Source organism: Lissotriton vulgaris, chromosome 3_1, assembly GCF_964263255.1.
Source record: "Lissotriton vulgaris chromosome 3_1, aLisVul1.2, whole genome shotgun sequence".
Taxonomy (NCBI): Eukaryota; Metazoa; Chordata; class Amphibia; order Caudata; family Salamandridae; genus Lissotriton; species Lissotriton vulgaris.
Window position 1 is genome coordinate 2,004,806,379 of NC_141689.1, and position 17,155 is coordinate 2,004,823,533.

At 47.8% G+C, this 17,155-nt stretch overlaps 1 protein-coding gene across 1 annotated transcript in view; it reads left to right on the plus strand.

The window, feature by feature from the left end:
- Positions 1-17,155, plus strand: part of WWC2 (WW and C2 domain containing 2) — a 957,428-nt gene that overhangs the window by 457,295 nt on the left and 482,978 nt on the right. The window contains exon 7 of the mRNA XM_086962466.1: positions 3,452-3,598. Coding sequence (XP_086818592.1) covers positions 3,452-3,598 — 147 coding nt within the window. The remainder of the gene's footprint in view (positions 1-3,451; positions 3,599-17,155) is intronic.

Consider the following 17,155-nt stretch of genomic DNA (forward strand, 5'->3'; position numbering starts at 1 on the left):
GTTGAGAAGAGGATACACTTCAAGACTTTATGTCTTGCATTCAAAATTCTGAAAACCGCTTCTCCACCTATGCTGAGTTCGCTATTAACATCGTATACTCCTCGGCGCACTCTGCGCTCTGAAGGACAAAACCTTGTAGTCGTCCCCCGTGTCAAGTTGTCACGGATGGGCGGCCGATCCTTCCGATATTTGGCAGCCAAGCTCTGGAATACCTTACCTCCCCAGATCCGTGGTCTGAATGACCTTCTGCCTTTTAGGAAAGCTTTAAAAACCTACCTCTTCTGCTAAAAGTGTTTGTTATATGAGTGGCAATCTACATCCGCTGTAACCCTCTCTCTGCATTGGTGTCAGCGCCGGGACGCCCCTTTGCTGGGGCAGCCGAGCGCTATAGAAATTTATATAACCTACCCTAACATAACATAACATTAACTCAATGGCTAAATCAGCCAGATTCCACCTGAGCTACCTGTGGAAACTGAAACCCTTCATTGACGCTCCAGACTTAAAAATGGCAGTCCAAGCACTAGTCATCTCGAGGCTGGAATATAGATGTTCCACCCTCACAGTTGTACCCATGATCTCTCTGGCTCCTCAAAAGCCTGCCTCAACGCGGCCGCACGACTACTCACAGGCACTAGGAAATTTGACCACATTTCTCCACATATGAAAGCACTAAACTGGCTCCCTATGGAGGCCAGAATACAGCTGAAACTGGCATGCATTACACACAAGGCCCTATACACAAACTCCCCTGCCTATCTAGCACAGAAACTTGTGATATCTGTGGGAAGTAGGAACTCTCAGTCCGCTAGAAACCTCCTGCTCCAACCTACCCGCTTTCAGAAAAAAAAGAACTTACAATAGGGCATTTTCCGAAGCAGCACCAAGAATTTGGAACTCTCTCCCACCTGACATCCGAAAAATCCCTTCTCTATTACGTTTCAAGAAGGAGACCAAAACTTTCCTCATGGGTAAATTCCTTGGCTAATTGCATGCTAGCATCTACCAGAGTGTGCCTGTCGAATACAAAACTATTACTTCCTCCTCAGATTGCTAACTTCACCCCGATAAGTAAATGTGGGGCTTCTGTTCTGTTTTTACTGATCCTATTATAACCGTAACCATTCATTTGTCCCCCTTTATCTCTATCCTCTTCAGCTACCCTACCCCACCCCAAACTTTGTATATTTCTGTACTTGAGACTGTTTTGCTTTGTTTACTGTGTAACCGTGTAAAGCGCTCTGATGCCCTCACGGGTCAAGTTCACGCTCTATAAAACATTAAAATAAAATAAACAAATAAATAAATAATGCAGCTCTTCAACAGCCCATTAGGAACGTTTTCAAAAAGTAAGAAGTCTGGATAGATGTATAGCTGTGACCCACATCTTAAAACCCACTCCTGATCTCAGCCGTTGGCTTCCCAAGACTCCTGTCTCTTCATTCTGCTGCTGGAGGTTTGCTATATTTGAACTCTGTGTATTTGTTCTTAGGTGACCTAATAGTCTTGGTGTAAATGATGTTGCAATAGTCTAGGATAAAAATGGTATTATCAGGTATTATGATCTTCCCACCTGGTCACCAGTTCGGAGCAGTGGGAAGATTTTCCAGAGCAATAATCACTTTAGGTTTTTGCCTTTGTCCACTGTGGTAGCTTTGAGAATGAGCTAGTGCATGGATACATAGAAAACCTGGTAAGCAGGTTGTTGAGGTCTTCTAGATAACAATCCAGTGACAAGGGAGTCAATCTGGCTCTGCGCCTTTTGGTACCAGAAATATGGTTTTGGCTCGGTTTACTAAGAGAAAATCTCTTTCTTCTAGAGAAACCCAAGGTTAGCTGTCCGGCAGCGATGACCCTGTGTCATGTAAAGAAGGACACCCTCCTCCTTACCGACTGTGGTGATTCCTTACTGCTTATTTTCATCTGATCCTCTGCATTGTTTGCTACTGTGACCAACTCATTCTGCTGAACACCCTTTTTTAAAAAGGGATCTTTAGCACCACTTTTTAAAAACATTCACCTCTTACTTCCAGAAAAAATACCAACTCATCCAAAGTGTGTTCCAATGAGCCAATGAATCCTATCATTTATTAACTTCAGTCTCCAATTGGAATCTTTGGGTATACTGGCTTTCAACAACATCAAGATGGCACACCACATTACTTGAAAGTCTCACCTGGTAGATGCATTGATCGCTAAATGACTGCCTCTTTGTCATTCAGGTCTCTTTTATCTGTTATGTTTTGATTACTAAAGGACTGTCTCTTTATCTTTCATTTCTGGGTGTCAATGGCCTACTTGAAGCTGAACACCCTAAAGACAGAGTTGGTCTTGGTCACCTACTACAGAAGACAAGGCCAAACATAAGATTGAGTCAGTGTAATGATATTTGACAGATCCAACTAGCCGACAGTTCCAAGACTCTCGCCCTGCTCCTCAAGCCTTCCCATAGCTGATCTACCTTTAGGAGATTAGTTCCAACAGCAGTATTAGAGCTGCTTGTGTAGTAGACATTTGTCGCATGCATAGTAGGCTTCCCTTGTAGGCCAGTGTAGACTGGGATATTTGTGTTACCTGACTCCACGTCTCTTAAGTTTACATGAATTAAATATGAAACAGAGGTTTGAGGATTTCCCTTATCCTTCACAAATGCTGTCAATCATCATCTCCCTAATACGATTCAAGCTCAGCAAAGTTCTGTATCGGGCACCTCACCTGCAAATGTTTGTGGTGCTAATAGATGTCAACGGGTGGTAGACATGTGTTGTATCTTGACAGCAGCATCATCCCCTCAGGTGCTAACATCAAGAGTGGTCCAGGCACGGCTGCACATTGAGTATATTGTTTCCACCTGAGACAGGTCATATTGCTCACTTCACAGGAGTAAACATCCCAGGTTAGATTCTAGGGGCTGAGTTCTCCCCATTTGGTGGCTCATTGGGGAATTATTACAGTTTACTCAGTTTCACATTTTCTTGCCAGAGTTTTGGGAGATACAACTATTTATTTTAATATGAACGAGTGTTCTAGGTTTATGTACCCTGATTTCAGTTGTACTTGTACCTTACAAAATGTTGCATTGAATGTGTCTGTATCTTTCTCATACCTGTTCTGAAGCTTGTTTGAACTCACCACATATCCTCCACATACTCCCACCTTCTCTTCTTTTGTTCAGAAAGTGGACTTTGCAACAATTGTCTCTACATTTGTTCCTGTTTTTAATTTTTATCCTTGATTAGAGTGATAACTTTAGCAAGTTCTTTCTTGAGGCACTTTGGTTGTATTTGTAATGCGTATTGTATACCTTCACCTGGTTTTGTCCGGATAGTGTACACATTGTTTTATGGCAGAATTACTTTACATTAAAAGTTCAGGAATGGATCTATATTGTAGTTAATAAATAAATGCAGGAAAATGTTTGCAGCTAAATCATTCATGTTTCCTTTTGCAGAGTCTTGCAAAACTGAAAGAACGCTTTCACCTAGACCAGGGGATGGGAAATTCTGAGCCTGATTTGAGATCTAATCTGGTGAATTCACACCTGTCGCTGTCCAGGCAAACTTTAGATGCAGGGTCTCAGACAGACATTTCTGGAGATGTAAGTACCACATTTTATTTGTACTCATATGGTAAACATCAGAGAAGTCAGAAGATATGTACCCTACACCGAGCAATGTGCGAAGCAAGAGGCTGCCGCTTGTTGGCCCAACTGGGAAAACCTAATTATGAAATAATATCCTCTATAATTTACACGTATGTATGAGTGTCTCACACACACACACACATATAAAATACCTGTATTTATTTATATTTTTGTGAGCTTGGTGGTGCTGCTAGAATAGGGAGGAACACCTCCAATCATGTATTTAATATTTGGGGTGTTGCAGGGAGTGCAGCAGCCCCTCAGCAACTTAAAAACATAGTACGTCTCTTGAGTTACTAAATCCATGACTCCAGGACAACTTGCTATATTTTTTAAAGCAATCCTGGCTGGTACTCTATGCTCTTCAGCTGGAGTGCAGAGCCCCATTGGGGTTGATTCTATGGCTGCTCTTTGTAGCCGACACATGTAAAATAAAGACTTGTTTTATTTAATAAAGCTTTTTTGCAGTGCCAAGATATTTACTGTATGGCTGTGTAAAAGATTCATATTACCTTAAGTATTTTAAGATTGAAAAACTATGGATGAAATATGTATTTTTAAATGTATTCTTTTAATGTTGCACAGAAGGATGAATTGTATTTGATGGAAAGTTGTACTGTATATTGTAAATACCTTTACTATAATCGTTGGTAAAAACAACAATACATGTTGTTTGTATATGCTTTTATGACTCCCTCATGGAGCGTATAGGCTCACTTTTTATATTTTGATGTTCTGAACCTTTGACAAATTCAGTAGCTCTACCTTACTTAAAATAACACCCTTTATATTCAGCTATGTGTGTCCATAGGAGTTTTGGCACCAGCCCTACACCCAACCCTCTGGAACACAAGGCTTGTACGCGGTGGAGTGGGGAGGTTGGGCACCAGTGGGGGTAGGACGTGTGGGCCTGGCCTATGGCAAACACTACGCCGTACATGGCCTAAGGCTGTGTGTGCCGAGGGACTGACTGCTCATTGCAGGTTGGATACAGGACACGCCCAGAGGCCTCCCCCATGTTTGCACTGCCAAAGACCATGTGCTGTATGGAGTTTTTTTTTATTAAACCTTTTTATTAGTGGCAGTCAAAACAGAGGCATGAAAGTCAAAGGATCAATAATACAATACAATACTGTTCATGGTACATACAATGGATAAAGATCATCGTCACAAAGGCTGGTACAATGCATACATTACGTATAGCGTCCTGGAATGAGAGACATCGCCTCATGAAGCCCCCCCCCTCACCCAACCAGGGGCGTAGATAGCGAAGACAGTGTCCCATTCAGTCATATATAGGCATCTCGGCAGGAAGGGTGGGGAACATCGCCGGCCACATCTACCCATGTCCGTCCTGGTATCAATTAGTTAGCTATCTACATCCCCCTGTATACCACTGTGTCATATGTGCAGCAAGCGCGCGCGGTTCCGTCAAGTGATTCGATGATAGTCAGTGGGAGAGTATTCAGAATAGGGTGCACCCCAAATCAGGGCTCTACGCTCCTCAGCACAGAAGCCATCTTTAACGACTTGCGTCTGCAGGGCCCATCGCGTTTGACCGCTCCCATCGGCCCATCATGTCAAAGCATTAGGAGATGGAGAATGACCAATCGTTTAAGCAATGCTATGTGTATTGTACACCTTCCGGACTTCCCAGCGTCACCCCAAACGGCAATCGTCCCATCCCTCCCCGGGCTCAGCGGGTCGGGCTCATTCTTACGTGTGATATACAGTGTGGTGGGTGTGGTGTGAGGCATCAATACACGCTCACGGGCCCGGCACCGACTCGTCATCTCCAGAGGGGTCGCTGTGAGTTGTCTGAGATAACCAGTATACCTGCAAGGGGGACCAAAAGTCGCTGGGTTTACAACGGTCAGGCAGCAGTTCTGCATAAACTCCATGCTGATCCTGGCAGTACGTGAGATCGTCCAACCATTCCTTAAATTTCGGCGCCCTCCCCCTCCCCCATCTGCAAGCAATTCTTCTCTTTGCAAGTAGCAACGCAACATCAACATACCGACGGTCAGTCTTGGGTACATTCCTGGTGTAGCCCAGCAGCATCACCACTGGGTCCATGGGAAGAGGGCCAGCTATCATAACTTGGAGCGCAGCATGTACCTGTTCACAGTATGCCTGAATCGCTCCGCACTCCCAGGCCAAGTGGAGAACATCCGCGCCCTCCGCCCGGCATCTCGCACATCTATCATCCTCCGACAGGTGAAAACGCAGCTTTCGAACTGGAGTATAGTAATATCTCTGTACGAACTTATAGTGGATAATTTTTAGTCTACAGCTGGAGGAGATTTTGGCCGTGACTGAGCAGCAATATTTCCATTGTTCATCAGTGAGAGCAGTAGGGAGGTCAGAGTCCCAGGCAGCTCGCGCCTTGGCCAGGACAGGGGGACGTTGCTCTCGAATGGCAGCATACAATTTCGATACCAAATGTCTGCCGTCTGACACCAGCATTATGTGCATAGGAAAAACTGTGCCCGGTTCCTCCGGGAAGCTGGGGAGTATATCCCTCATACCCTGGCGAAGCCGAATATAATAGAACACCTCCATTGGTGTCGGTGGGGTGCCCAGGAAGATCTGGTCCTTGGTGCGGAACTGTCCATCCTGAAATAAATCGCCCCAGGTTTTAATATGTACGCGGGTGCACATGGATCGGAATCCACATTCCGTTAAGAGCGATAGTTTCGGGTGGTATGCGAGGGGCATTGCCGGTGAGTAGAGCATAGTAGCTCCTAGCAGTTTCGTCACTCTCCGCCACGAGTCTACTGTGCAGGTGACAGTGGTAGCCGGCGTCTCGATATCTCCCACCAATCCCATCAGCATGCCCTTGAGTGGCAGTGGGTGAACGATCCAGTCCTCTGCGGCAACCTGTGGCATAAAGGGAGCGGGGTTAACCCAATGGTATGCATGCTGAGCCTGAGCACTGAGGTAGTACACCTCCAGGTCGGGTACGTCAAATCCTCCCCTGTCATATGGCTGTGTGAGGACATTCCAGCCAAGGCGCGGCTGCTTGCCTCCCCAGAAGAGTTGCAGCAATTCAGATCGAAGTCGCTTAAAGAAGTAGGCCCCCGGGTAGTAAGGTATGTTCTGGAATAGGTATAGGAACCGTGGGAGGACAACCATTTTTATCAGGGAGGCTCTGCCTGCCATCGACAGCGGCAGAGCCATCCAACGAGTCACATTGTCGGTCAATTGTGAAATGGCCACCCCATAGTTCAATCGAATTGTGTCTTCCCTGTTGAGTGACACTCCGATTCCCAAGTATTTTAAGTCAGAGTCGCACCACTCCAAGGGTAATCTAGCGGGAAGCGGGTTACGGATGCCGTGAGGGGAAAGAATTGTGACTTTTTCCAATTGATGTGCACTCCAGAAATGCCACCAAACAAAACAAATTCTCTCAGCAGTGGATTGAGATGGTCCTGTGGGTGTCGCACATATAAAGTGACGTCATCTGCATAGAGGGATATGCCAATCTGCCGTTGGTTGCAATTAAAGGCACTGGCCTTATGTAGTTGTCGGATCCTGCAGGCTAGCGGTTCGATTGACAGGGCAAAGAGCAGGGGTGACAGGGGGCATCCCTGCCTAGTCCCCCTCGTGATCGGCATGTGTGCCGACAGCACACCGTTAACGACGACTCTGGCGACTGGAGAAGTATATAGTAGTGTAACCCAAGCGATGAATATCCGGGGGAACCCCATTCTGCCCAATATGGCCAGGAGATATCCCCACTCCACCGAGTCGAACGCCTTGGTGGCGTCTAAAAACACAGCAGCGACCGGAAGCTCGGGCGATATGGTGGGCACGAGGGAGAATAGTGTGCGGAGGTTATGAGAAGTAGCTCTCCCCGGGATGAATCCAGATTGATCTGGCAGAACCAGGGTATTCATAAGGAGGGATAGCCTAGTCGCAAGTACTTTCGCTAAAATCTTCGCATCTCAATTTAGCAATGATAGGGGCCTGTAGGCATCGGTATCCACTGGATTTTTCCCTGGTTTTAGTAGCGAGGTGATCGCCACCTCCCTCATAGAGCCTGGCAGTATTCCCTCCTCTAGCGACTCTTCGAATACTTCCTTCAGTACTGGTGCCATGATGTCGATGTAGCATTTATAAAATTCGACAGGAAGGCCGTCAAGCCCTGCGGCTTTGCCATTACTGAGCGACATGATCGCTTCCCGGATTTCGTCTAGCTCGAAGGGGCATCCCAAGAATGCCCTGTCGCTGTCACTTAGCCAGCAGAGTGCTATATCGTCTAGGAAATTACCAAACTCCACCTCCCCTGTCTGTTGAGTGGAGTAGAGACGTTGGTAATGCTGCAGGAAGGTGTCTTGTATCCCTCTAGTATCCCGGTAGGACCTGCCCTCTCCATCAGAGATTTCCAAGATATGTGTGGCGAACCGTTGATGTCTTGTGAGTGCTGCTAGAACTTTTCCCGGCCTATCTCCCTCGTAATACCGCCTGGCTGTCCAATATTTGCCCCGGAATTTCACTTCTCTGGCCGCTTCTTCTTCATAGGACGACAGTTTGGCTCTAAATGCCCTCTCTAGGTCAGGGCAAGGATTCCTGACCATCTCCGCCTCTAGTGTCTTAAGTTCCGCTTCAAGGGTAGTCAATGCACGTACGATTTCCCGTAGTACGCCACAGCTCTTGGAGATTGTGACGCCTCTCACGGTAACCTTAAAGGCCTCCCATATCGTTTCGACCTTGTCAACAGACCCCTTATTCCTAGGGAAGAAGGCTTCAATTTCCTCGCCGAGTTCCTGTTTAAAGACAGGATCAAGTAAGGCCGAAGGGAAAAGTCTCCACGGGGGCCGCATTCTCGCATAGCCAGGCATCTCCATAACAGTCAGTATAGGGCAATGGTCCGAGTATGTGCGAGGCAAGTGTTTTACCTGAACGAGTCCCCCAGCTAGGCCCCGAGAGATAAGACAGTAGTCGATTCTTGCCCATGAGCGTGCATATGTAGTAAAGTGGGTACCTTCCCTAGTTTCCGGGTGTAAGTGCCTCCAGCTATCCAGTAAACCCGCCTCTGTAAGTATACCCTGCAACGTGTCCCTAGCTTTCGTGTTATATTGTCCACTACCGTCCGATCTGTCCATCCCCGGATGCAGTGAGAGATTGAAATCTCCTCCCCAGACTATGTGTGTGGCTTCGACCTCCAGCACATGACCCCAGAGTGTTAAGAAAAATCCCGGTGTGTCGACATTAGGTGCATAGCAGTTCACAAGCATTATCACATCGGTACCCAGCCGCCCCCACAGAATCACATACCTCCCCTCCCTATCTGCCCGAACCCCCACCTTCTGGAACATCAACCGTTTATTTATCAGAATGGCCACCCCCCTGGAATAGGTGGAATAGGAAGAAAATTCTCTCACATTTGCCCATCTACTTGCGGGACGGGGAACACAGCTTGGACTCAGGTGGGTTTCCTGGAGCATCGCTATCTGCACCTGATGCCTATCCAGATATGCCATTACATTCCTACATTTCCGGGGGTTATTAAGCCCTCGAACATTCCAGGACAATATGGAGACAGTAGTCAGGGCGTGATCACCCGCACTTGTTATCACAATCTTGAAGCATGCAAATTGCCAACGCACCAGCCCTTCGTAGGAGCATAACCAGTACCAGTCTCACTGTAGTCATGAACCGTCTTTGTGCTCGAACATCCACACAGTCACATTCCGCATCTCCAGCACTAGCACTCGCGCCATGTACTTCATCCTCAAAAGCTCTGCCACTCTCAACAACACCCGTCCCAACAGTCAAACACCCCCCCCCTCCACGCACAACACCTCAGCTCACTTAGTTCTATCCCACCCCCAACCCACTGAAGCAACCCAAACTTGCCAGTACCAGAAACCCACCCACCACCCCAATCCCCATACTCAAGAACCTTATCCAAACCATGTGGGGCATCCCCTCCTGGGGGCATTAGAGGTACGCACCCATACACCCCTACACTCCCCTCCCGCCCCGCATATGCCATACGGGGAAGACAGAGAAGAAGGGGTGGTGCCTGGCATCTATAACCCCTGTAGGTTGAAGCCTATATATCGCGCCATCATAGCTCCCCCTCGCATCCCATTAGGCTAAGTCAACAATGAGAACAGGGGGATTAGCCATAGTTCCGCCTGCGTCCCCCCGTTCCCCCTGCATCGCCACCATCCTACGCATTTCACTAGCCATCTCAGTAGCGCACATTGGGCAAACCAGCCATCTCTCAGCAGCAAGTCTATATGGCCAGCAAGCAGCTGCTCGTGGCGCCCCTGGTAGGTAAGGTTGCCCCATTGGAAGCAGGGCAAATGTTCCAAAGCGAGCTCCATTAGTTCAACGGCGGTTCAGTAACCAAGCGTTCGTGAGGGCTTCATCCCTCCGACGCCCCTCTCGTCAGGCCAAGTACTGTGCAAGTAAAACTAGTCGCCTAGATATAGTCCGCTGCCCACATTTCTTTCCTCTGCGCCATGCACCTGCTCGTTCTCAGAACCATATCAGCAGCGGGACAAAATGCTCAAAAGCTATCTATCGCTCAGCAGTTTATCTGGGATGCAAGGTAGCACTAATCTGTGACTCCGTAGGTAGTGCAGGACAGTTCTAGCAGCCAGAGCATACATTTTCCGAAGTAAGCATCAGCAGTTCAACAAGGAGCCTTCTATCAAACGAGCATTAGACCACCATTATGATTCATCTTGCTCGGCCGGATTACCTCCTGCCTCATCCTCCTCATCGTTGCGCCTGTCCCTCCTAGTAGCGCGAAGTCTTTTTACGTAGTCCTCAGCCTGCTGCGGGTTAGTAAAGAAGTGTTGTTTGCCCTGATGGGTCACCCTGAGGCGTGCCGGGTATAGAAGAGCATAGTCCACCTGCATGTCCCTTAGTTTCTTTTTCACATCCAGAAATTTTCTCCGCTGGTCCTGTACCATGGGCGTGAAATCTGGGTATAAGGAGAACTGTACCCCATCGCAGGCCAGGTTCCGGCTTGTACGGGCTGCTCTTAGCGCCACATCCCTGTCGCGGTAATTGAGTAACCGGGCGATAATGGGACGTGACTGCGCCCCCGGTTTGGGGACCGGGCCCAGAGAGCGGTGTGCCCGCTCAACAATGAACTGATTAGAGAAGGCCTCTTTTCCTACTGCGGTGATCAGTATGCGTTCCACGTAGTCCTCCATTCGTCCGGTGTTGGTGGATTCCGGAACTCCCGTCACGCGGATGTTATTGCGTCTACTCCTCGCCTCCAACTCCTCATTCTTAGCTGAGATCACTCTGAGGATATTATCCATTCGGGTTAGGTGCGTTTCGTGAGTGTTGGATGTGTCTTCAGCAGTGGAGATGCGCCGTTCCGCCTCCGTCAGCCGCTCCTCGTGGACTTCTATCTTTTGCGCAACTCCGTCCATCCTGGAAGATAAGCGGTCAACCTTATCTACGATTGTTGCGAAGCCCTGCCGCATCTCGTCGATAAGCAGTCGCAATTCTGGAGCCACTGGTGCAGGGGATGTCTCAGCGTTCGACGGTCCTGGGGCACCGCTGGACCCCATGGTGCCTCGCGATGGTTTTTTGGCGGCTGTGGGTTCGAAGGACAGTTTGGGCTGTTTAGCGTCGTTTTTGCCCATGGTGCCCAGTCTGTTGGCTCCAATCAGGGCCGGTACCTGGCGAGCAGTCGTAAAGGTGTCCCTCCGCCAGGCCAAGGCGCTCGAGCCGGCAGTCCCCAACGTGGCGAGCCCACCCAAGGCAGTATCAGCCGATGGGCAGGTCGGCAAATCTCAGTGGCCCTCTGTCCCCCCTCACGCCTTAAGTACAATGTCCAGGGCGCCTCGGGAGCACACGCGATGGCAGACAGGTCACAGCTCGCCCGGGTAGGCACGAGCAATCCTCAGCGACAGGAGCACCCAGGAGGCGGAGGGCAGTGCAGCAATGTTAGGCCCAACCCGCCCCTATAACGTTCGTAATTCTGACCTCTCAGATGGTCCTCCGTTACCACAGCCGCTATACCCGGTGGCAGCAGTGTCCCTCAGGTATTCCAGGGAGGCCGGCAGGAAGGCGTGTAGCGGGGCCGGGTGTGCTGTTATCTCCCGCGGCAGGCCCAGGCGGAGTTTGCCGTTCGTACTGGGAGTGCCAGCCGGTCCCAGGCACAGTGTTCCGGCTCGCCACTCGCTGCAGCGCTTTCAGAGGTGGCAAGACTCACCTCCGTCTGCCCCCGATGATCTGCCCGCTGGTCGCCCGCCTCTCAGGCCGTGTCCCGTGACTTCGAGGCCTATCCGCCTCGTGGGGAGCCGCGGCCTCGCGTAGGTCAGCGTCCAGTGCGCCGCAGCAGCCCTCCGAGGTGCCTTCTCCCGGTGGATGCTCACAGCGCTGTATCTCAGGCGCCGGACCTCGGATCTTCGCCAAACTCGGGCAGGCACTGCAGCACAGGTAGTTCCACCCTCGGTACAAGTTTCAGGCGTCAACTCCCAGGTTAAGCAAATAATTGCAGGATGTTTCAGGCCAGGCAGCCAGAGCCTCACAGAAGTGCGGCCATTAGCTCGTGCGCCCTCTAGCGCCCCCCATGTGCTGTATGGAGTTGACTGTTTACGAGGGGTTAGTCAGAGAGCCTGGCTTGTCTGCCTATGTTGTGATAGTTATGTTATGAAAGAGAGGAATTGAGGATGTAGCCATACAATTTAATACAAAGTACTACTACATTGAAATATTAATTACTGAGCAATTAAGCACTTTTTTCATTCCTAGCTCATCAGAGCCATACAATTTAATACAAAGTACTACTACATTGAAATATTAATTACTGAGCAATTAAGCACTTTTTTCATTCCTAGCTCATCAGAGTAGCTGAATACAAGATTAGGTGTTTGTGCCTGTCTTCTCTTCCACACAAGTGAAGATCTATATGTTGTAATGGCAAATCATTTAGAATGGAATTTAGTAGTGAGATCAGGTGCCCAGTTTGGCAGGTCAGGCTTCTTGTTTGCTCTGCGAGTGTTTCATCAGCTTTTGACGTATCTCAAAAAGTTATTTTATACCATCAAAATTGCAGCACCTTTTTTCATCCTATGGAGTTTGACGATACTGCGTTGACCAAGTCTAATGCATGTTTCCTGGGTCTGCACCAATGCAGCATTATCACTTCTGGGTCATGCCTGTTCATGCCCCCGGGATCTGGAACCACATCTGTACATCGATTAGCATCGCCACAACGGTATTCTAGTTTAGCAAAGGGCTGAAGATGCAGTTTAAAACAAATCTTACATCACAAAAAGTCACAGTGCTCCTACACTGTCAGAGCCCAGCCTCGCCTCTAATCCCTCATTGACGGTATCTTTCCCGTTAATTGTGTAGACCGCACTACTTCATTTTGGCTAGGTTCGTGCTGCACATATACCGAAAACATACTTAATAGAGGTCCTCCTGAAAGGATCCTGTCCACCTATATAGCTATCTGCAGAAAACTAATTTCTACAACAATTACTTAAAAAAAATTTAAAAAAATAACATACTTCGAGTTCATCTTGAAGCTCAACTTGTGTCTTGACAATTTTGTTGCATTTAGAATTGGGGTTCGGTTTGTGCATCACCCACGAGAAGAACTGTTTGACTTGTAGCACTAAACTCCTCATTACCTTTTTCCTAGGAACAGAAATCTTGACCTCATGGGCCACAAATGTTTCTAGTTTGATCAAATGGGCAGCTTACTCGGTTACACATTTTCTTTTTGTATTCATTCCTGCCGATGTCTTTTTATACGTGTTCAAAGCATTTTGTGGATAGGAGCACAAGCCAAGCACAGGTCATGCTTGCAACTAATCTGCCTGAGGAATGGATTTAAAAAATCACCTGATTTTTTCCTTTGCTTCAGCTGCGTGCCTATTAGATTGCTAATGACTCAGAACCCAGTTATTAGAGCTAGTTTCAGTTCATTTGATATTTTATTGACCTACCCACCTCAACTGCCTGTTTCTGTCGGGCCAAAATTGAGCAAAATGTTCACATTTTCACAAATAGTTGAACTAGCGTATGTTCTTTTCCAAATGTATTTCCTTTCAATTACTCCTGGTCTTTTTCAACCTGGTGATCTCCACGGCTGTAAGAAATAGTGGAAATCTTGTTGTCGGCATTTAAAGGCAGCGCCAATCAGTGTAGAGTATTATGCAGGGAAAGGGGTGTGAGGATGCAGGAGGAGTGTAATATGGTCGGGTACTCCCTATGGCCCCTCTCAATACTTTAAAAGACCCCTGGCGCAAGGTTAGTCCCGCCCCGGTCCTCCCTCTCTTTGCCCCAGGAATTGGACAACCAGACTAGGAATTTGAAAGTTATTTGGATTAGGGGGAGTGACCCCCACGGCCGTATTTATTAACAGTACAAACAAATATTTCAAACCATTTGTTACAGAAAAATGTAAACGCAGAAAGTACAGTTTACATTGATAGACACATGTTGTTGAAAGAGCTAACCTTAACACATGCTAATACAGAAGGCACTCCTACCATAAATCTAACAATGGACGATATGACTTTCTGCGTGTCCCTTTGAGTCTGACGGCAAAGTCAACGTCTGGCAAGCTTCTCTCCCCTCCCTCCTTCAGTCCTAAGGGTACTGCTGCTATTACTCCTGGAGCAAGGTTGCGCAAGGGGTCCAGCTTATCGGACGGATCTTTTTCCCCCGGGCCCCCATACGCCCGGTCCTTGAACTACATAAAAGGGGTGCAGACTGCTGCGCATGCGCGTACGGGGGTGGCCCCAGGCCCACTGGGAAGATGACTCCCTCGGCCCCCATACCCCGACAGCCTACTTACCGGCTGTCACTACCCCCGGAGTTACATAGTACTGACCGCTAAGACCGCAGACTATGCTTACCAGTGTTGACCTTACCGCCTGACCAAGGACACCTAAATACGACAATAGCTAAGCATGCAAATTACATATCAATTCTATTTACATTATCACAGCTCGAAGATCACAACCTGTGGAATAAGACAATTTTCTGGCCATAAAAGAACTATATACAGTATGGATAGATACTACCCAGAATTCTTGCTTTCAGGGGATGGTGGGTGGGCAAACGATTACACGGACACGGTGCGCGTGCGCAGATGCTAAGAGGGAGGCAGCCGCGAAACATAGAGGCTGTCTCCCTCGCAGGCTCCCCCCTTTAAGGGTAGGCGAGCCAGGGGGATCCGGGGGGGATCTCTTAAAGCGGAAGCATTGAAATGCTTCCGGTTCGCTGGTGTGGTGCGGGGGCGCGATTGGCTACAAAGAAGGGGAGGGGGGGGCGCGAGAGCAGCGTCACTGATGACGCGTTTCCTCACCCTCCTCCTCCTTGTGAATCGGGGCTAGGGGGACCGCCATATTGGCGGCCCGTCCCATTCTGGTCCTGGCTCCTGCAAATCCATCCGTTGCTTCATAGTATTAAAGCAAGAGTAGATCTGAAAGTGAACAGGAGATGACAGTGAAAGAAGGAAAGGAAGACTTGAGTATCATCATTCTCGAAAAGGTAAGGAAAGCTGAAAGAGAATCTAATCGCAACGAAAGAAGAATTGTGCAGCATCAATGTGTAGGTATTTTTTTAATGGTACTTCTATAGCTAAAACGTAGCTTGGGAGCAAGGGACCACTTAACACATGAAAGAGCCCAAGGCCCCCCACAACAAAATCGTACCACACTGCTGCAAAATCTGGCCTCTCCCTTCCAGCCTCCCGGGGAAATACCCGATGCCCGCTACGACCAGTTCGGCCCTGGCCTAAGGATACGGTTCAGTCATTTACTGTTGAGTGACAAAAATCTGTGCAATCTGGATTAGGTCTTGGAAGACACACACTGCGAGAGGATGTTTGAGGAGTGAACTGAGAACCTTTAGATATGGAATAAATTGTTGCAAGCCCAAAACCATTTACCTGCCTTGCCAAAAGGCCTGAGAGATTTTTGAGGATCGAGTGGTTGATGATACTAGCCAAGTAGTACTAGTATGGTGGGTTGATTGTTGTTGTGAGCTGAGGGGGGTGAAGTTAGTGAGATGTGAGAGAGCTAAATCACTTGAGTGAAGTCCTGAAAGTTGGATTGGTTTGAATTAAGCAGCTCATTGTTTAAGAAGTAGGTACTGAACCTATTGACCATTGAGAATATGGGAATTTCAGAGAAGAAATGTTGCTGTGAGACAGTCCAGTAGTTGGAATGAGGGAAGAGTAATGCATGTTTTTTCAGTAATGTGAGTACTGTGGATACCTTAAAGAACCGAGGATAAGTGGCTGTTACTTGAGAGGCACTGAGTTGCCCAGTAGGAAAACGGAGAACACAGGAGGAAAGTGAAAGAGGCTGGATGGTCCAAAGAGAGAATGGCTCAGAGGGAGCCGAAGAGATAATCTGCAGCAGGGTAAATAGGTAAAAAACCTGTTGTGCATTATATTCAACAACGGGCCTAGTGCAACTCCTAAAATCCAGCTTTCTGAGTACTCCACCAGGGTAAGGCTGATGGTGTAGCATGGGAAATCAACCCTGATGTTTATTTTCCAGCATAGAGCAAAGTAGTATCCAGCAGATGGGAGCCAGACCAGTATCAGTGAGTCTTTCAGTTGAGAAGGACTGCATGGCATGAATGTTAAGGAGATAATTTGAATGCATCACTGCAGATATCCTTGGAATGGGAAACTCGGTCACCTCTAAAAACAGAATTGTGGCCTTTCCAGCTTGCTGTAGGGAGCGGAACTAGTTACTTGTATTTCCCTTGTAAATCAAAGTCATTGAAAAGCACTTATAGTCATATTGTTTGAGGTTCCCACTGTAGATCAGCATTCTGAAAAGCATGACAGCATGTAGCTAGACACCATATTGATGCTGTGTGCATGCTGTACGAAGAAGCTAGAGGCTAGTTCTACCTACTATGGAGGCCGCCATGTGGCCTTAATGAACCAGCAATCTGGTGTGGTGAGCATGTTTAAAGTAAGGCCTCTGGGGATGTGGTGGTGGGACTTGACATCTGTAGACCCCAACAGAGTTTTATTACTTTCCAGTAACAGACCGGGGTTTCTAGTACAAGGAATATGAAAGGGAATACTGAGGGCAGTCAGCTTACTTTTGGTTTTGTAGCCATTTCCTGAGGCATCAACCAGAAATTAGTTGATGCTTTTGGCTTGCATATTCTCTGTGATTTCTGCTGCCTTCTTATCTCTGGAATGCTACTCGTAGGTTGAAGCCTCCAATCGGTAGAATCCCCTGAGCCATAATTTGTAGTTGGGGCCTTTATGGACTTCGGCACCAGGGCATTTTGGGGGTAGTACTGCACTCGATAGCTATTAACACCAATCAATCATTAATCCTATAAGGAGTATCCTTGTATATGAAAATAGCTGCTGTGATGATGGATGACGGATTTATTTGGGTAACTCAAATAAGTTGAATGAAGGATACTTGGATCTTTGTGCAAGGTGTATAATCTGCATACAGTAGCCCATCCCTCCATAACTACTGGCCTCCCTGTGTTCTTATAATCGTTCAATCTAACTTGGTTAACTCACTCTAA